Source organism: Leptodactylus fuscus, chromosome 1, assembly GCF_031893055.1.
Source record: "Leptodactylus fuscus isolate aLepFus1 chromosome 1, aLepFus1.hap2, whole genome shotgun sequence".
In the NCBI taxonomy this organism is placed as follows: domain Eukaryota; kingdom Metazoa; phylum Chordata; class Amphibia; order Anura; family Leptodactylidae; genus Leptodactylus; species Leptodactylus fuscus.
In genome coordinates, this window is record NC_134265.1 from 237,965,163 (window position 1) to 237,987,502 (window position 22,340).

Sequence of the window (22,340 nt, forward strand, 5' to 3'; positions counted from 1 at the left end):
CACCCTATAGAGGGCAGTATCCTTAACATCATGAACGACTCAGTTATAAAGTCTTTTTAATCATAATGTGGATTTAATTGCCAAATCAGTATTTCTGTCCCAAAAGGAACAGATTCCCAGATTCCTTTTGGCACAGAAATACTGATTTGGCAATTAAATCCACATTATGATTAAATAGACTTTATAACTGAGTCGTTCATGATGTTAAGGATACTGCCCTCTATAGGGTGGCGTACAGAGTGCACTGTTCTCCTAATTACATCCTGGAGAATAGATTTGCATATTTTTTACCCAGAATCCCTAGCGGAGCAGGAATGACTTGTAAGTCTCCGTACTGCCTATGTAGGCAAACACTCTCCCTGATGTGTACGATTGTCCCTTGTATGGAATGGTTTAAATCAGGTGTACCGTGGATTCAGAAGTTGGTGCTGTCCCAGCTCTGGGAGTGTTAGCTGTGTGGTCTGACAGACTCTACCTGTAACAGAACACATTGCTCAGCAAGTCCCTACATATATTTCAACTTTTCATGAAAAGTACCCTTTAAGCATTGTGCTACATCATGCTGCGCTATTTGTATGACACATTTTTCTAATGGTAAGCATAATACAAGGGCACCATGTTGTGACTCGCAAATCAAGCCGCTCGCTGTCTGTCAAAGAAATGGACAGAGACACATATATAAATGTAACTGTGGCTTCTATTGTGTGCTGGATTCAAAACAATACTGTTCATTACTGCTGTATAATATCCTCCATGGTGCTGATGCTTCTGAGGTTTACTACAGAGCGATAGAGAGCAGGATCTCCTCTTCTTTGTGGGTTCAGTGTACGAGAAACACCAGTTGTGACGATTAGAGAAAGAGCAGCTAAAATGTTATCATTCTGTGATAGTGTTATTCAGGATTTACACACACAGCTCATTATGGAGAGTTATGTGAATGTTCAGTGACACTTTCATTGACCTGGCTGCTGTACTGGAATCTACAAAACAGATATTCCCATATGTTAATATGTGATTTAAGGCTTACAAGGTCTCTGAGAACTTTACACTGACACAGACTGTCAAAAAGTGATCATGCTATTTATGGAAACTGAGTTCATGAAGTAACCTTTAGTACTAGGATGAAAGGTTCAGTAAGGAGTTCTCATGTGTACATCTCTTATTAGCTAAGACAGTCTCAGTAAGCAACAGCCCCAGATCCCCCATCTTCTGTACAAGAAAGGTATTCTGAAAGTCATTTGTCACTTCATGGCAGGTATGAGCAAATTCCTAGGAAATCAACATGTATTCCAATGCAATCAGTGCATGCAGCCTTCAAGTAAACAGTATGTATAATGTGCTGGAGTCATCAGTTTTTAGATAACCTTGCAGCCGTATACATTAATAATGCAATAAATCCTTCGGAGACTTTTCTGTTGGAATGATTCATTTTCTACTTGTCAATGTAGCCGTTTCTATTCAATACATTGCATTTGATAAATTATGAATCTTTTTCTTTATTCCTACCTGCTAGTGTTTATTTGTCTGCATGGAATCATTAATCCTAGAATTCATATGAAACTATTAAAAAGTGATTTACTTTACATTTTTTACATTTTTTGCATGACTTACATTCCACTTTCTATTTCCACATATCCAGGCATCTTTGGCCAGAAGCTTGAAGACACTGTACGATATGAGAAGCGATACGGCGCACGCCTGGCCCCCATGTTGGTGGAGCAATGTGTGGACTTCATCCGGCAGCGAGGGTTGACAGAGGAAGGACTATTTCGGCTACCTGGACAGGCTAACCTGGTGAAGGAATTACAAGATGCCTTTGATTGCGGGGAGAAGCCATCATTTGACAGGTATTCTATTGCTCCGTTTGATCACAGCCATTATATTCATGACAGATGCCCACTGATTTTATGGTAAAAGTAATGCAGTCTGCAGTGTTACTGTCACCATAAAAAATATGGTCATCATCTGATGAACCCAATAGGAAGACAATGATGTGCATCATGATTCAGTACCATCCTTTTGACAATACAGTGTTTCATGTCCCAGGTAAAAATGGAAGCAATGACACTAAAGTCAACAAAGTCTTACCTGGTTCATGTCTTCCTTCTTGTCAGTGTCAATGTAGCTACATATAAACTTTCTTTTTGCATTTTTATCATTTAAAGGGTTTATCAATCCTTTCAGAATTGATAATTTATCCTTAGCATAGGCCATCACTTTTAGATTGTGGAGGTTTGACTGGGTAAGCAGTTTCCCAGGGTGTGTAGATCCTGGCACCACTTTTAGTAGCAGTGGCTATATATACTGAATTACTGTCTCATAGACTTGGGACACAGTGAACAGTGTAACACCTGCTGTATAGTAATGTAGACAATGACAGGAGTCGCACACTCCAGAAATCAGGTAGTCTGCCGGGGTCCTGACAGTCTAATCTCTACTAATATAAAATTGATAACCGCTCTTAAGGATAGATAAGCAATCACTATGGCAGATTGCTATTGTTAAAGGTCAGATAAAAAGTTATTTTTCATGCATGTGAAGGTGAAACTGATAACATTTATTAATATAGTTTACAATAGCTGCACCAATGTCCTGCTACCGCTGGACTCCTAGATTGGTGCTGAGACAGAAAGGGACCTGTGTTGGCAGTTGACTAGCAATATCCTTAAATGCGGTGGTTAAGCTAAGCCATCCATTTCTTATGGCTTATGCAGAAACAGAAAAGGGGGCTGGCGTAGCTGATGAACTTGGGTACACAGCCAGCCCCTTAAACAGGCACTGTTATTTATATAGACTCTGCAAAAATGAATAGTCCAGGTAACCCTAAGAAACATATGAGAGATAATGCCTCTTTATGCTTTTATTAGTATCATTCTCTGCTCCCCTTGCTCTGCTCAAATAATATTTACTGTGAAAATCACTTCTTTATATGCCGTGCGGTGGAATGCAGGTCACATATTTTACATTACTAACATCTATAGAAATCTATGGCAAGGGGAATGGGAGCTAGCAGGAAATGTAACACATAAACAGAAGAAAAGACAGGTTTAGGGGTGTTTACACTTGCGCCCCTGTGCGGGGACGGCTTTCTGGCAGTTTTAAAACTCATTCATTTTAATGGATTTTAAAGCAAACCACCAGTATTCGTATGCAGCATCACCATGGGGAAACCGTTTTTTTGGCCGGACACAAAGTTTTGCATGTCTGAGTTTGTTTCCAGCCATAAAAAACTGTTTCCCCACAGAGAGGCTGCAGGTGGACACCGGCAGTTTGCTTTTAAAATCCATTCAAATGAATTGTTGTAAAATTGACTCCTGGGAAGCCGTCCCCTATGCAGTTTCTCCGGGCTTCGAATGGAAACTCGATGGAATGACACAGGAACATCCCCTTAGGTTGATGTTGGAGATGAATAGAAAGTTTCTAATACAGCCAAAACTGTATATTCGCTTCACTACCAGTCAATACTTCACTGTTTATGTCCTACATAATCTAGTGATTTTTTTTCTGAAAGAAAAACCGGTATAGAACAGATTCTCCTCTACCTAATTTGTGCAGTGTATGGCAGCTAGTCTACACCCACCAGAGAAGCATACAAACTAGAGATACAGCATGCACAGGGAAAAACTACTAAATGACGCAAAATATAAGCCATACAATAATCAGAATCCATGTTACTTCTCAATGTACAGGCATAGCAGCTTATCCTGAAAAGTCACCTGAAACAACAGATACGCTTTAATCATGTCACATGTAAACACAGGGTGGTTTAAAACTCCATTTATATGCTGGACCAGCCTGGAAGTGCAGTGGGATCAAAGCTGGTTACAGGACACTGGGGTAACTGCGTCATTGAGCATAGTACTGTAGTTTAAATGTTATCAAATGCATTAAAACAATTTTTTTATGAGGCTTTATGAGCAACTCCTTAAAGACACCCTAAAGGCCCTTGAAGATGACTGTGTGAAAGGTCAGTGTGCTATCCAGGTTTTTCCTGGATAGCATACTGACCTATTCATTTCTATGGGCCCGTACATATCACCGTGAATTGCTTGGTCCTGTAACGCAATTGATCAAGTATGGCCGCGCTTATTAGGAGACCTTGAAACCTCAGGAAATTCCAATTCAAGCCAAGCTCTTGTTGTGCCTGGCAGGGCGCAAAATACGAGTATTGACCGAGTATAATAGGCAGCGTCCACCGGCGACGACTCTTGGGTCGGAATATATGATGCAAAATATAATGGGGAAAGAATTCCTCAATGTATAAACCAGCCACACGCTCCCTCGGTGTAGACAAATATCGATACACGAATATGAATACAAGAGAAGATTTATTGTAAAAGAGGACGCATTTCGGGGTTTTTGGTACTCTATGAGTGCCACCCCTTCATCAGATCTCTTAATGAAGCTATATCAGCATGTACTGGTCCTGTGTAATTCAGTATGGGCCTCAAAATATGGAATAAGTCCAATTCCTGTCCTATTCTGCTGCTCTCCTCACGCAGCTCCTATTCATTGAATGAATGGGGCTGCGAAAGCACGGCCGGTGCACAGTTGGCAATTGGATGTGCAACCAGGATAAGACTGACTGCGTTGTATTCAAGCTAGGAACAAATATTTAGAATTTTTGAATTTAGAACATTTCTGCACAATCTTGTCAAAAGAGATATGTATGTTTGAGCAGCTGGTGCTACTAAAGAAAACAAGTAAGCATATACATCTTTAAAACTTTTCCATTACAGAAGAATACAAGAATAGTGGAATAGTGCATTCCAACCATTCCAAACCTATCTGCATAAAACAGCTTGATCCTATGTACACTAGTACATAACCAACGGTATACAGTATCTCTCTTATTTGGCAGTAGCCTGAGACTTCTGAAAAGTAACATTTGTGACATTCAGCCTCTGTTACTGTGTAAACTTGTTGCCTTCATTATGCTTGTGGCCCTGCAGCCGTCACCAGTAATAAAGACTTGCCTGACAATAAATGAGAAATTGGGAAGCTGCTCCCGTACCACATTTTAATTAGTGTCGAAATGAAAGTGTTGACACAGACAGATGGTCCTCCTCTCCATTATGTCTAGTCATTAAAAGGCAGATCTTGACTTCTGCTCTTGTCATGATGTTGGCTTGTTATACACAAACAAAACAGAAGCTGCCCTTTTATTTGTTTAAAAAAATTGCATTTTCAAGTCTCTACAAGATGAATATATTTTTATGCAGTGACTTGTAATTTCTGGTTAAATTCACAAAACATGGAAGAAAACAGAGATTGTCAAGAGTTAGTAAGCAGATTTCAATGAATAACTAGCCTTTAACGTACTAGATGGGGTAAATAAGCAAGCTGTTAGTTACATATCTTAACTAGAGATGAGCGAACACTAAAATGTTCGAGGTTCGAAATTCGATTTGAACAGCCGCTCACTGTTCGAGTGTTCGAACGGGTTTCGAACCCCATTATAGTCTATGGGGAACATATACTCGTTAAGGGGAAAACCCAAATCCGTGTCTGGAGGGTCACCAAGTCCACTATGACACCCCAGGAAATGATACCAACACCCTGGAATGACACTGGGACAGCAGGGGAAGCATGTCTGGGGGCATAAAAGTCACTTTATTTCATGGAAATCCCTGTCAGCTTGCGATTTTTGCAAGCTAACTTTTCCCCATAGAAATGCATTGGCCAGCGCTGATTGGCCAGAGTACGGAATTCGACCAATCAGCGCTGGCTCTGCTGGAGGAGGCGGAGTCTAAGATCGCTCCACACCAGTCTCCATTCAGGTCCGACCATAGACTCCGCCTCCTCCGGCAGAGCCAGCGCTGATTGGTCGAATTCCGTACTCTGGCCAATCAGCGCTGGCCAATGCATTCCTATGGATTCCTATATTCACACTCGGCTCTGCTACATCACACACTCGGCTCTGCTACATCAGATGGGCTGACCGGCACATCAGATGTAGCAGAGCCGAGTGTGCACATGGGTCATGGGTCAATGACTCAAAACACACTTCATAAAGCACTAGAAAATGGTTTGAGAGAAAGCACTGGAGACTTCTAAAGTGGCCAGCAATGAGTCCAGACCTGAATCCCATAGAACACCTGTGGAGAGATCTCTTGATGGCAGTTTGGAGAAGGCCCCCTTCACATCTCAGGGACCTGGAGCAGTTTGGCAAAGAAGAATGGTCTAAAATTCCAGCAGAGCATTGTAAGAAACTCATTGATGGTTACTGGAAGCGGTTGTTCGCAGTTATTTTGTCTAAAGGTTGTGCTACCAAGTATTAGGCTGAGGGTGCCAATACTTTTGTCCGGCCCATTTTTGGAGTTTTGTGTAAAATGATCAACGATTTGACTTTTTTTTTCATTCTCTTTGTGTTTTTTCATTGCCAGCAAAATAAATGAAGATATTAATACCAAAGAGTTTGTGCTTGCAATCATTTTCTGGAAGAAAACGAGTATTATCTGACAGAATTGCAGGGGTGCCAATACTTTTGGCCCACACTGTAGATGACCTCGCATTGGATTGAATAATATATTTAGGTTATATTGCTGTCATTATATACTGCACACAAGGATAATCCACCTTTGTAATGGTGATGGCCTAGCCTTTGATTATACAAATTCAACTCTGTTATATCTGAATATTTTTTAATTCTTCTTGGCTGTTAATTTTTTGTCCATTTAGTTGTTTGTCACAGCTAGAATAAATCCACCTTTCCATTATGTAGATATATGGCAATGCAATATCCGGTTGCTCTTTTGTCACCTGTGTAGTCACCTGACAATGCCATGGCACAGCTTAAGATGTTCACAGGATACAGTACATTCCTATTTTCCTCCAGGAAACATCCAATGTCATCTCTCTGTAGTATACAGCAGTATTCATGATGATGAGTAAAAGCATACAAAGCAATGTGAATTCAGGGTAATTTATGCGGCTGTGAAGTCTCCTCTAGGACTGTATGCAGCTGCAGCCATTATGCCAGTGTAAAGAAATCAGTGTGATTGATTATCATGGTATAGGTGAAGAGCAGAGTACATATACTATACAGCTCAGCATACGTCCTCTCTAATGTGAACAGCGTCTGTACAGAGCACTCTGCAGGTGTCTTCATATTATATATGCATAAGTATAGAATGTAATATCTACAATACCTACAACGGAGGAATTTCTTGTCAGCAACAGCAATAATTGTGCAAGACAAAAAGAATAATAACCTAGATGCTACTGTAATTCACAAAGGAAGAAGGAAAAAATACCCGTACTGGAAAGACTTACCAAGCTTTTCGCTGTTATACAGTATACTGTAAAAGCTGGAGCATGGATGGAGTTAGTCTAGGTAATAAAATTATGAAGTACTTTGTTGAATTGTAAAATTACATGACAATGTATCTTTTTATTTTCATTTTACTTTACAGTATCTCCATACCGTCCTAAGGCTGTGTTCACATGGAGGAATTTGCCACGGATTTATGGGCAGGTTTCGCCCAAGAATCCGGAGTAGATTCCTCCCCAAATCTGACTCAGAGATAGCAGCGGGATGAGGAAAAAAGAAGCGTCCTGCTCGATCTTGCAGCAGATTCCACGGTCGAGACTCCCTCCTGATTAGGTCCATTCATCCGGGTCTAATCAGGAGTGGGATACCGCGACGGAATGATGATACATGTCAAGGGCATCCTGTCACAGGTAGACCACGGCGAAAATGTCGGCGGCGGAAAATGAAGAGGAATTCCTCCCCATTTTCCGCCATGTGATCATTCCCTAAGGGGGAGTGACAGTAGGTCGCTTCTGTATTAGGCTATGTTCACTCTTCACCCTTCTCTGTTGGACTCATTGGTGGGAACTCATTATGTAAATACAATTATTGGATTGAAAATATCAACTCTTTAAGACATAGAATTAAGAGACATCTGTCAGAAGATTTCCGACTACCAAATAATTCACTTGGTCAAACATGTAGACACAAAAGGATATTTGGTGTCTTTCATTTCACCTCCCTTAAAGAAAAAAAAAAGAATTTTATTTCAATATGTAAATTAGATTACGGCAGTAGCGGTGCCAGCCATGGTTTCTCTTCTTAGCCCAGCCTAGCCGCTTTACTGTGATTGACATGCCAGCCTGGGAAATTCTGTGAAATCTTTTGACATTATATTTTGACTATCCTATGTCATCTAGAAAGATTGATGCTGTCAATTACAGTAGTGGCTTAGACATGAAGAGGGGCTTGGAGGACGTGCAACAGCTGGCACCGCGCCCAGGGCACCTGACACAAAGCAAATTACACATTAAAATGAAGTTCATTTTGTTTGCAAGTCATGGGAGTCATTTGGTACTGTAGATAGAAATCTGTCAGATATAATGACAAGTAAAATATTGATGACTTCCTGTATTCATAGGATAGGTCCTCAACATCAGATTTGTAGGGGTCTGTCACCAAGGACCCCCATCAGTCCCCATCAGTCAAGTGAAGCCTCTGTACTTCTTATCAAAGACAGCCTCATACACTGTATAATACCTATACCGTTCACCTGGATGAGACTGAGCTGCATGTTACTGAAGTGGTGGAAGTGACGTTCACCGAAGTGCCACTGCTGATTCTAATAGTAGATTTGTGGAAACTGGATCCCCTCTGATCTAATGTTGATAGTCTATCCTAAGGATATGTGCGTGTATAAGGATGTTAGTGCATACTATTTTAGTACTGAGTATGCCAGAACTTTGTCAGATGATAGAGGATTTGCTACTTTGTAGCAGAAAAGTAAAGCATTAACCCCTAAAGATAGTAAGAATCTAATCAGCAAAGAATTGTAAGTATTTGGATAAAAACTAGGCTCAAGGGGGAATATTTATTAAAGTTTTCCGCAGATGTTTTGTGCAATAACAAGCCTTTCCAATTTGCTGTTTGTCTATACTTTGTGGTTTCAAAATCTGAAAGAGAAAAAACACTGGAGAATATAGATATCAGATGTGTTACCAGGCAGCGGAAAATGTTGTCTGTAAACTCACATCATGTGAACATGTCCGAAACATGGTAGGTGCATCTAGTACAATACAGAATGTTTTCTTTTATATAAATACAATCTGTAGTCTCTTCCCTGTACCAGAGATTCATTGACTTTGTTCTGATATACCGTATTATAAGTAATATATTACAGTCTTACAGTGCAATGTGATAGCTAGATAGATTGATAAGATATTAGATTAAATAAAGATATATATATATATATATATATATATATATATATATATATATATATATATATACTGAATGTTCAGAGAACGTCCCTCATTCATGGCTTAGCAAATAGCTTGAGTTCTGCACATTGTAAAGCCGCTTTGTAGCTCAGCAGAATCCTGCTATCTGTAAATCAGGCTAATTGGTGTCTTGCTAAGGAATTTCACAAATTAAATGTGGGAGTGCAGTGTAACTCGCAGACATAAACCTCCTCCTGTACTAAGACAAACACACACTGGAAATTTCTCTTCATTTTTCTCATTTCATTTCATGTAGGCAATCCTGTGAAAACACCAATTCAAACTGAATGTAAAGCTCGGTTTACATGTATATTACCTTGATAATTTGATATTTGATCATTCATATTTACATGTATATACCTTGATAATTAACATTTACGTCTATATACCTTGATAAAAGTCAGACCTTGTTTTATTGCTTATTTTTGAAAATATTCAAGTTCTAAAAATCTTCCATTTTATAGATAAAATTCCTAAACAGAGAGACGCCTCTATGTTTGCAGACTAGTCTGATCCTGAAGTCACATGTTCTGTCTGCCTAGCCTATTGTTAGTATAGGTAATGGTGATGATTATAGGAAAAGATGATTATATTATATATTCTACGCTTTGGTGGTATACTGTCTATTCATTACCATGAAGGTCTAGAACAAAAACTAGTACATGGGACCTTGGCTCTTACAATAATAAAGATACCAAGCTTGTATATCATTGTAATCCAATGCTTTTATATTAGTTACTTATAAATATTCTATTAGGAATGTATAAAATATTTATAGTATGTCATAGAGGTCTGTTGGGCCTGAAGCCCATGCTCTCGTATGCCATACACTTTATTTGATCATATTTAAAGTAAATCTGGTGCTGTCTCTGGTCACTACTAAGGCCTGATTCACATCTGTGTTTGGTATTCCATTCAGGGAATCTGACCCCTCGAACGGAATGCTGAACACATTGATAAATGGTGAGCAATGAAACCACACAGACCCTATAGACTATAATGGGGTCTGTGTGTTTTCCGTGCGGTGTCCGCACGAATCATACTGAGAGGAAAGTAGTTTATGAAGTACTTTTCTCTCCTTGTGTTCATGTGGACATTGCGTGGAAAACACACAGACTCCAATATAGTCTATGGGATCCGTGTGATTTGATAAGTTCAAGCAGACTCCCCGAACAGAATACCAAACACAGATGTGAACCAGGCCTCAGACTTCATTATAATTCATGAGAGAGTGAGCAGATACTTGTGTTGTTAACCTGACAGCAGAGACCCATGTCCACATGAAGGGATGGCTCTTTGGTGTAACCAGAGCAATTGTGACTCCCTCCATGTATCAAACAGCTCATTAGCATATCAGGAAAAAAGCTAATATAACAACAACGGAGGCAATGATTGGGAAGAAAAGAAATAATTGTATTCACATGACTCTGACTGTGGTTCTGGTTCTATAGGGCTTTCTCTGGGGAAAGGATACCTTTAAATTTATAAAAGGGTAACATATTCCGTATTATTCTTAAATAAATGCCTCAAGAACTTGGTGAAAGACAGTCATGTAAAAAGCACAGAGCTCTTGTGTAGTGCTCCTCCAATAGTCTACTTGGTTGCTTTTAGAGATGAGCGAGTAGTGTTCGATCGAGTAGGTGTTCGATCGAATACTACGGTATTCGAAATACTCGTACTCGATCGAACACTACTAGCTGTTCGAAGTTTAAGGTTCAATGTAGAACCAGTGTTGATTGGCAGAATGCTATACATTCTGCCAATCAACACTGGTTCTTCTCTTACCTTTAGAAGTCTTCTCCCTGCGCAGCGTCCCCGCGGCGTCTTCCGGCTCTGAATTCACTCTGCCTAGGCATCCGGCCTAGGCAGAGCCGACTGCGCATGCGATGCCTAGGCAGAGTGAATTCCAGCCGGAAGAAGACACAGGGACGCTGCGCCGGGAGAAGACTTCAAGGAGAATCCAGCCGACCGTCACTCGTGGACTTGGTAAGTATAATTTTATCGAATTTTGCGTACCTCTGAAACGAGCATTTCCCCCCATAGACTATAATGGGGTTCGAAATCCGTTCGAACAGTCGAACAGTGGGCGGCTGTTCGAATCGGATTTCGAACCTCGGACATTTTAGTGTTCGCTCATCTCTAGTCGCTTTCCTTCTATGACTGATCAAACTACTGTAGTATAGAGCATGCCGATTCTGTAGGAGAAAGTGACCTTTACTAGAAGGTATATTTAAGCTGGATCATGGCTGCCTAAATGTGACAAGAATATCATGATGTGAACAGAACAAAGGAGAGAAATGAACAGTCCTAGCAGCAAGGTTACCATAATTGTTACTGAGCTGAAAACAAGCCGTGTATTGGATACCTATGACAGGTAGTTGTCACCCAAGCACCGCTCACATATTGATGACTTATCCTAAGGTCAGCAATATATTAAACTGCAGAGAAGACCTCATACACTTAGTATGTAGCTTGACTAGACAGCAAAATATAGAGTAGAAGAAACTCATATGTAATATTTCTATTACTTACCAGATCAAAAAAAAAAAAAAAAACTGAATCACCAAATCTGTATAATGGAAAACAAATGGGGCCCAGTAACATTTTGGCTTGGACTATTACCAGCGGTAAGGTCCAGGCATCACCATGTTGTGGTTGGCAAGGCCACAGTAGAAAACTATGGTCTAAAAAATACTTTAAACTATGCTTTCACTTTAATCCCAATTTGCTAACTTGCTCTAGTAAAATAATGCTTTCTCAGAATGATGGTGGACTAAGCTGCCTTCTCTGTGACCTGCTGTGCCAAGATAATTGATGTTTAGAAGGACTTGTTGAGGGCAAGGGACGGAATCTTAAAGCTAAGTAATCGGCTCTGACAAGCCTTCCCATACAATGTGCAAAACACTGTGAAGACTTGTGTGAAAATAGCACCACCCTAAGGGAAGAAGGAGTCATAGAAGCAGAAATCCTTTAGCCTCTTACTAACAGGATGGAGCTAATGAACTTGCAAGGCCAAGCAGACTATATGTGCTATGTAGTTGTGATAGAAACCAAATAATAATGTAGAATTTTATATCACTTTTACAGTTAATATAATATTAATAACATTGATATAAATGTTATTGAACAGTATTATATTCCATAACACTATATTTTGGACATTTGGTCAAGTATATATTTCCGATACGTCTTGTGCTGTATTACCACGGAATATAACACAATAAATCATTTAGTTAAATTATAAGATCTATTTTCATAGAGATAAACGCTTCTTCTATGATCTAAAGATATCCTGTTACGTTCTGCCATCTAGTGGTAGTTTTAGATATTTATTTATGCTTCATGTCTCGCTATAGAAGCAACACTGTGACAGATGTAGAGAATAGCATAAAATGCTTGGATGTATGAGTGGGAGAAAACAATGTGAATTGCACCACATATGGCATAATATATTTGACGCAATTTGATAGACATGTTGGACATATTTCTCTTCAATATTCTAACTCATGGCTTCCATACAAATACACCGATAATTTGTGTTAAAGAAAAAAAAAACAGATATTTTATAAAATTGGTGCATCTTTAAAAACTTCTTATAAGTCTTCCTTTATCACAAACGGTCAAAGTAGGTTTAAAAAAAGTCAAAACCCCCCATTAAATTGGTACATGCTATAGCAGTATGATAAATATATAAATATAGATAGATAGATTATATAGACATACAGTGTTGGCCAAAAGTATTGGCACCCCTGCAATTCTGTCAGATAATACTCATTTTCTTCCAGAAAATGATTGCAATCACAAATTCTTTGGTATTATTATCTTCATTTAATTTGTCTTCAATGGAAAACCACAAAAAGAATTGTCAAAAAGCCAAATTGGATATAATTCCACAGCAAACATAAAAAAGGGGGTGGACAAAAGTATTGGCACTGTTTGAAAAACCATGTGATGCTTCTCTAATTTGTGTAATTAACAGCACCTGTTACTTACCTGAGGCACCTAACAGGTGGTAGCAATAACTAAATCACACTTGCAGCCAGTTGAAATGGATTAAAGTTGACCCAACTTCTGTCCTGTGTCCTTTTGTGTACCACATTGAGCATGGAGAAAAGAAAGAAGACCAAAGAACTGTCTGAGGACTTGAGAAGCAAAATTGTGAGGAAGCATGAGCAATCTCAAGGCTACAAGTCCATCTCCAAAGACCTGAATGTTCCTGTGTCTATCGTGTGCAGTGTCATCAAGAAGTTTAAAGCCCATGGCACTGTGGCTAACCTCACTGAGCTAAATATAGTACCCACCAAAGCGTTATCTATAAAATAATGTCAAATATGGCTGTTCCTAAGCTCCACACACCTGACATGGCCCCATTCCATATATAACACCACAAAACCCAATATAAAATTGTGAACTACATAAAAGTTATTCCTCTAGCATACAGCATCTTAACAGACGCACTCTCTTGCCCAGATATCAGCTTTCTGCTTTTTTTGCGATACAGCGGTGTTTCTCTCTTCACATCTCCCTACTTTCTTACACAGTCCTGCTTTCTTCTGTTTCTGATGTCCAACTCTGAAGGCCCTCCTAGTTCTAAAGGATCTGTAGGCTCTCCTGTTTCTCCTCTCTCCTTGCAGTCTTGCCTCGCAATGTGATGAAATTTCAGAGCTACATGTGCCCCCAAAGAAGCCTTAGACCCTGGGTGACAACCTAAACTGCACATAGGAGGTTATAGTTAATTGTAGGATGTCCTATTTATCCTAAGTAGTTTAGTTATGTCACATTATCCAATATCTTTATTAGTATTGACCTTGACTATGCCATTCACAAATGCTCTCATGTCACAATGCTGAAAACATGCTGCTACTGTCATTTGATACCATTCAGTGGCTCAGTGGCCTAGCTGTAAATGGTGCAAAGGAAGCAATTAGAGCCAATCATGGTTCATAAGTGGAACCAATACCCTCATCCACGCAAGAAGAAACCGGCATTATAAATGGCACGTATAAGGGACATTTTACATATTTTGTATTGGTGTCCATAAACTTCAGGTTACACAGTCACATATCATGAATGCAATATTATTATTTGCACTGTAAATGTATGCCAATGGCTCCATAAACAGAGAAGTGCAATCAGCCTGCAGTTAGGCCGTATATAGCTCTCTGGCAGGTGTTTGGCTATTTACTCATGTGAGTTCCTCTTTGACACTCCATGTACTACAATGAAAATAAAATTTGACAAAGTAGTAGAAATTCCTACTACAAAGTGACCATTGCTCGCACACTAGAGACTCATTTTTCATTTCCAGGTTTAATCCTAAAATATATAACACTGCACCTAATTTTGATGTATTCTTTTGCTATCATTTATTATTGCAAACCTCACACCATTCATCTGTCATTGGGTACATGCTCATAGAGAAATGACTAATGCACAGATTTATTTCATTTGACGTGAAGGTAAATGCAGACAAAGAGGAAATGAAAAAGATTGTAATACAGAAATGATGTATTAAACTAAGGTACAGCTTAGACACTATTCAGTAGATGTTCAGACTGAACATTAACCATATCCTTCTTTTCTGTTATCTCCAGTAATACAGATGTCCACACAGTAGCCTCTCTTCTGAAGCTATACCTACGAGAGCTGCCGGAGCCTGTCATCCCATATTCAAAGTATGAAGACTTCCTCTCATGTGCCAAACAGCTGAGCAAGGAGGAGGAATCAGTAAGTAGGACGAGAATGGGGGAAGTGATCACTATGTTATTAAAATGCTTTCCCAATCTTCATTTAGCTATGCTCAAAATCATATCATGTACAACATATGTCATAGAAAAGCAAACATTTGTTAGAAGAGTCAGTAAGCCTTTTCAGAAACAGCGCCACATTAGTCCAAGGGCTGTTTCGGGTATTGACATGTGATTGGTGCTAAGCTGCAATTCAAGCACAACCCATGGACAAGTGAAGTGCAAGTCTTGGGAAGAAAAAAGCAGACTTTTTTCCAATCTCAAATAACCTCTTAGATATTGCTCGACACATTACATAGTATAAAGATAGAAAGGTAAGCTTTAGAGTTTTAGAATATTGACATTTCCAAAAACTTTTTTTGGAGACCTTTATCTAATAATGATGGCTTCTGGAAAATAAGAAAAATGTTGTATTTTAGGCAGCCATTTTTGATATCTACTCATAATCAGCAGGGATTTTGCTATAGGAAAGACCGATGTTGCAGTCACAATTTAACACTTGAGGAGACCTAATGAAGTCAGACATTGGTATAATCCTGTTGAGTATTTTCAGCCCAATTATAGCCTATTATGCCTATATTGCACCAACCTGGTGAGAGTATTAGTAACTTGTCACAGTTGGGTTCACAGTAGCTGTAGTCTATAGCAAACCCTCTGGCACCCCTAAGGGCTTTGCAGGGCCTGTGTGGTTGACGTTATTGATGGTAGACTGGTCCCCCAGAGCACATGCTGTGGTAAAGTCTCCTGCCTTGATGTTGTGAGTGTGGGATTATTCAACCCAGGAGACACTGGAAACGGTTCAAGGAACAGTTCTTTACTAAAGACGCAGCAAGACAAATACATCTTTGTATCAGTAACAGAAATGGAGGCACTTAGCACTAAGACTGTATCACAGAGTCAAAGATAGTTCTTCAGTGGTCAACACGTCTTGTTCCCTGGCCTTGGGCGGCCACACATAAGGACATGTAGCAAATCTCTTTGTGACAAAATATAATAAAATTCATATTGAAACATTGGCTATCTGGTTATCTTTAGACACATATTTAGACCTCCCTCTTGGCTAGACCACTTGTTATTTTGCTTGAAAAGTGAGCATTCATCCAATAACCAAAAATACAGAGGTCCAATAGCTAACCATATTCTGCCAGCTTTTGTAGTGTCACCAACAATATGAGTACTGGAAGTAGAAGTATATAGATTTTCTCATTGTAAAATGGGAGTGGCCCATTGTCCACATTGATGTAATTTAGTGAACTATGAGTAGTAGTTCTATAAAGAGACATCTAGTATAAGAGTGTGTGGGAAAGGGGATTATCTTCCTTCCTTCCTTCCTTCCTTCCTTCCTTTCTTTTTTTTCTTCTGTACATAAGAAGAAGCAGTCAAAATTTACACGTGTAAATGCAAGAAATGTAATTGTAGGTTGTTATTGGATTTCTGAGTTGATGTAGAGATTATGTACAATTACAGGGTTACAGAACAAAGCACTGAAACCATTGTCACCCTCACAATGTCCCTTTCCCAGGCTCCTGTTTTATAAGAATATTCTTCATAATAACGATGTTCATTTTACTTTACAGGGAGTGGCTGAACTACTGAAGCAAGTGAAAAGTCTTCCAACAGTAAATTACAATCTATTGAAGTACATATGTAGGTAAGACTAGTATAAACATGTAAACAAAATACCTGTCACTAAAAGGAACCTGTCTCTAGATACAGCCCTATGCATGGACAGCATGGAATAAAGCATGAGGAGCTGAACTAAATGATATAATGTTTTGTACAACCTGTATTTCTATCTCTGCTCATTCTGAGCTTCGGAGTCCAGTGGGAGGTCTTATTCTGTAATTGACAGCCTTAGCTATTTGTGTGTATAGTTAGAAGTAGCTTTCAGTCAATGAGTAAGACCGCTAACTAGACTCCTCATCTCTGAATGAGCTGGAATCAAATAGATAGCATACAAGTTTTCCCACACAACTATATATCAATCTGCTCAGCTACTCCTGCTCTATGACATGTTTAGATTAAGCCAGTATATAAACATTCAAGAAAGTCCATCCTGTGAGTAGAAGGCATAGATAGCGGCCTGGCTATATATTCATGGCACAGCAGTCCAAGAAAAGTAGGAGATAACATAACGTACGTCAATATATGCAGCTCTTAGTATAGCAATATTAAACTGCAGAATACCCTATACATTCAGCTCTATGTATATATTAGTTATTTGAGAAACTTTTTATGATTCATCAAACAAGGGACTTTGTTAGTAAAAAGGGGTATGGCTATAGGTATAACTTGAAGCCCATGGGCCCCAATCCAAACCCTATAATGGCGTTCTCACTTTCAAATACTATAACACTGATATCTTATTAAGTACTAGGGAGTCCTTTGACCCCTAAGGCTCCAGGGTCCGGTAGCAATAAGCTACTTCTACACCCACTATAGCTATGCCCCTTTAGTCTAAGTTTACACTGTCCAGTTAGTAGATATTCCCTTGTGTCTGTCTTGTCTCTATCTGGTGCAAAAAAAAGCATGTTAACTTGTACATAACAATTTGATGTTCTAGGTTTCTGGATGAGGTTCAGTCATATTCTGGCGTAAATAAAATGAGTGTACAAAACCTGGCTACAGTATTTGGTCCCAACATTTTGCGCCCTAAGGTGGAGGATCCCATGACTATAATGGAAGGTAAGTTGAAAGAAAGTGTACCTACTAGAGTACCAATATTAGGACATAGTCCTGGTGACTGATGTGCTTCAACGTAGCACGTGCATATTATTATAAAAATATGCTTGTGTCAACAGAATGGATGATGTCAATGTTACACTGCTGTACAAATTTGCAGCATATTAGGAGCCATGAAATCTTTCAGGAATAGCTTTTTAGCATTCAGACATTTGATGCATGACCTCACCTTTGAGGCTGGTTTGTAGTATGATCACCCAGGGCCAAGTATTACACAGCTACAGCAATGACATCATGTTACAACTTTGGACAGTGTGGAATAAGGGATATCATGGAGAAAGGTGATAACGTAGGGGGTGAGGATATTTCTGACATGATTTCATATTGTACCTTTGTCACAATGGTAAGATCTCTTCTCATTGAAATAACTATTTTAATTATGTTGAAGAAAATGTGTAGGGAGTAAGTAGTCAGATGCTATGTCTTATTATATGTTTCAATATGTTATACAAGTGCTACTCAAGATTTAAAAGCCAGGACTACAACATGTTTTTTCGTACTCAAAAAATATATAGGTCTATGGACCTTTTAACTGTCTTGCAGCCTTATTTTTAAGGAAATATTTAAAAATATAAATACAGCACAGTAACCCTGTTGAACCCACATCAATGGCCTCTCACCTGGCCAAACTGTACCCTGCTCTGCACTGACAAGGGACAACCGGTCAGCTATCTGCAGATTGGTGTCTCTTCCTTTTGGAGTGGATTTTCTGGTTTGGCTCATATCCCAAGTCATGTAATAAGGCTTCTCCTAGGCCAGGCACTGAGTTCTAGGGAGAGAATTGATTTGCAAACCCTGGCAATAAATATGGTACATTTAAAAGGGAAAAAGAATGGAAATTCTATAGTAGCAGCTGCTACAGCATGGAGAGAAAATGGCACATTAGTATTGACTATTCCAGAAGCGTAAAAACAAGATAAGTAGTGAAGGTTAGTATTTAACTAGTAAATTAGGGAATGTGCCTATGGCAGTACCCTCTCCACATAGGTAGCATATCCAACATCACCATAGACCAAAAGAGTCCTCATAGATGCTTGGTCCCATGCTGTTCAGGATGATGTGGCTTGTTAGGTTACTTCCTCATTATGGAGGAGTCTGAGGTTGAGACTCCTTTGTCTATGATATTTCTTAACCACAGGCAGTGTCCAAGTACCAAGCCCCTCCAACCCATAATGTGACGCAGAATAAATATGCCACAAGACGTTTTGTACTACATACTGTATGGTATAATTGTTCTTATTATTTTGTAGGTACCGTTGTGGTTCAACAGTTGATGGCAGTGATGATAAGTGAACATGAAATACTCTTCCCTAAAGATGGAGACGCCCAAAATCAAATTGGTCCCGAGCTGAGCAACAACAATAATGAACTACAGAAGAAGATGATTTTAGGCCAAATCCAAAACAAAGAGAACAATAACACAAAGGATATAGCAGTGAGACGTTGTTCATGGGAGAAATCTGATTCTCCACAAAGGTCCAGTGTTGACAACGGTTCTCCCACTGGACTCTCAGGAAGTAAATCCAATAGCCCACGGAATAGCATTCACAAACTTGATGTCACTCGAAGTCCACCACTAATGGTGAAAAAAAATCCAGCATTTAATAAGGGTAGTGGAATTGTCACCAATGGGTCTTTCAGTAGCTCAGTGGAAGTGCATGACAAGCACCACTCATTACCTAATGGTACCTTACAGGCCCGAAGAACCTCTTCTCTAAAGAGTTCGGGAACAAAAATGGGTACACACAGTGTACAAAATGGAGCAGTCAAAATGGGAGTGTCCAGTACAGACACTATGAGCAATGCTTTAAACAGTCGGACCACAAGTTGGCTGCCCAATGGGTATGTCACATTGAGAGATAACAAACAAAAGGACTCGGCGGGTGAATCAATACAACAGCACAGGTTGTCTACCTATGATAATGTCCAGCAACAATTCTCCATGGTGAATTCTGATGACAAACAGAGCATAGACAGCGCAACATGGTCTACATCATCATGTGAAATATCCCTTCCTGAAAACTCCAACTCCTGCCGCTCATCTACAACAACTTGCCCAGAGCAGGACTTTTACGCTGGGAATTTTGAAGACCCAGTCTTAGATGGGCCTGTTAATGAGGATATTAACAACGCAGCGGACTTTGAGGCGAAATTTGACCGGCGAAGTGCAGGAGGTCGCAGTAGCAGGGCTACGAGTAGCAGTGACAACAGTGAGACTTTTGTCGTGAGTAACTCCAGCAATCACAGTGCGCTGCACAGCCTGGTATCCAGTTTAAAGCAGGAAATGTCCAAACAAAAGATGGAATTTGAGACAAGAATAAAAAGGTATCATTACTATAGTTTAACCTGATGAAGGAACAAGTAACTTGCCATAAGTGATATTATATGTATATAGAAAATAGCAATACATTAGATATTGTTACTGAGATGAATTTCAAGAGGGCCCTGTCTTCACTAAAACATATTGAAATGTAAAAATTAGAGATGAGCGAACACTGTTCGGATCAGCCGATCCGAACAGCACGCTCCCATAGAAATGAATGGAAGCACCGGCCGCTTAACCCCCCCAACCCCCCCCCTTCCCGCATTCATTCCTATGGGAGCGTGCTGTGAGCATGCTGTTCGGAATGGCTGTTCCAAACAGTGTTCGCTCATCTCTAATAAATATATTTACTATTTATCCCTTTTCATTTTCTTAATTTCTTATTTTTACTGTAATCACTAGAAATGTCCATTAGTAAATTAGAAGTAAGAGCCACAACCAAAGCATGGTCATGATATTTCTTTACTGACAGTTCATTTTTCTTTTGTCTGCCATTTTGAAACAGATACATTGCTTGTCATCTTTATCTGTTTTCTTAGTAACTCATAGTAAAGAATTCATTTTGTTGGCATTCTATTTTACTATTAATAAGTTTTAGCATTGGTTATGAAGAAGCTAATTCAGTTTACAAATCCTCGTAAGCAATGGGGTACATTTCATAGGCAGGCAGATGCTGTGGGGCACTTGCAAAGAGGGAGCCAGACCTGGTTGGTTTCATCCCCTTTGCTATTTGTTTCCTAGCTGTTGATGTGGATAGGTCATAAACCTGAGACCATGGAAACCCCCTCTAAATTGTGATTCTGGCCTTCTTATATCTTAGGCCTGGTTGAGATCTGCGTTCGGGTTTCCTTTCAGGGAGTCTGCTTGGGGAACGGAAACCTATACACATTAAACCTATACACAAGCAATACTTTTCTCGCGCATGTTTCGTGCGGAAACCGTGTGGAAACCACACGGTACCATTATAGTCTATGGGTCAGCGGGTTTCCTTAGGTAGTTACTTTTTAATGCGTTTTTTTTTTTTTTCATTCGGGGTCCCCAAGCAGACTCCCCAAACGGAAACCCAAATGCACATGTGAACCCAAATGCAGATGTGTGGCCTTACATTGTCCATATTTGTAAGTTACTGACCATATTATGTTTTTCTTCAGCCTGGAACAAAGAAATGTAACTCTGGAGACTGAAGTTCTTTCCTTGCATGAGGAACTGGAACAAGAAAAGAAAAAATACACGATGGTCGAAATTAAAATGAGGAACGCAGAACGTGCAAAAGAGGATGCAGAGAAAAGAAATGATATGTTACAGAAGGAGATGGAGCAGTTTTTTTCAACCTTTGGAGACCTTACAGTTGAACCTCGTAGACCAGAAAGAGGGAACACAATATGGATTCAGTGATGTGGCCCAAAGTATGTTGGACAGTGAAATGTAGCTGTAGATTTTTATGTGGAGGTTATGCAGGTGGCTGGTCACCTGATATTCCTATCACTTGGTACTCTCTAGGGAAGAAGGAGAATACAACTAACCAACATCTTAAGCAGTATCCGCCTAACAGAGTCTGTTCTATATTACATGCTCCATAATGCTACTGTCAAGTGTTACAACTGGATGTGTGTACATAAAAACAAAGTGTTATGTTATAAAAGCAGAATTGTATTCCAAGAATTATAATAATGCAAGTATTGTATTTAAAATGGCAAATTGATATGTTGTTGCAGTCAAGCTTTATATGAAGTCTATATATACCCTTGCACTTAAACATAATACAATATTTTTGCGCATTGTGCTACCATCAGCTTATTTTGTATATTACTTGTTAATTCCCATGTTGACAGGGAATGAACAAAGGAGAAATACATAGGATGATACTTTGTGAATTTGATGTTTGTGCCAACCAACTTGCCTATGACCAAAAGAAAGTGTACAGAATTTTATAAAGCATTACAGCAAGACTGGTCATGCCTGAGTCTTTTTTTTAAATAAAATCTATTATCTGTTATAAAACCCATTTAAGTTCATTAGCGTTAGGTTGTTGGTGTCAATCTATAGACTGCAAAACTCTGCCAGCAGCCTGAAGCATGTGAAGGATGGTTGCAACAGGAAGTTTGAGACTTGCCAGTCCCCACAAAACCTTAATAGAGTAACATAGTCAATAGTAGACAGAGGAAGAATGTGGCTTTTCACTTTCACCAGACATAATCTGAAGCATCAAATTCAAATGTGTGGCAGGGTCCCCACCTCCCATGTGCCACTTATAATACTGGGGGCAGCACGGTGGC

The 22,340-nt window shown here is 39.4% G+C and overlaps 1 protein-coding gene across 7 annotated transcripts in view; it reads left to right on the forward strand.

Moving 5' to 3' along the window:
* Window positions 1-22,014, forward strand: part of ARHGAP24 (Rho GTPase activating protein 24) — a 525,659-nt gene extending 503,645 nt beyond the window's left edge. For all 7 annotated transcript variants that reach the window (XM_075284649.1, XM_075284641.1, XM_075284682.1 and 4 more), the window contains 6 exons: window positions 1,640-1,847; window positions 14,847-14,979; window positions 16,577-16,650; window positions 17,563-17,684; window positions 18,992-20,066; window positions 21,216-22,014. In XM_075284649.1, the coding sequence (XP_075140750.1) occupies window positions 1,640-1,847; window positions 14,847-14,979; window positions 16,577-16,650; window positions 17,563-17,684; window positions 18,992-20,066; window positions 21,216-21,459 (1,856 nt within the window). In that variant the 3' untranslated portion in view covers window positions 21,460-22,014. The remainder of the gene's footprint in view (window positions 1-1,639; window positions 1,848-14,846; window positions 14,980-16,576; window positions 16,651-17,562; window positions 17,685-18,991; window positions 20,067-21,215) is intronic.
* Window positions 22,015-22,340: the final 326 nt, after the last annotated feature.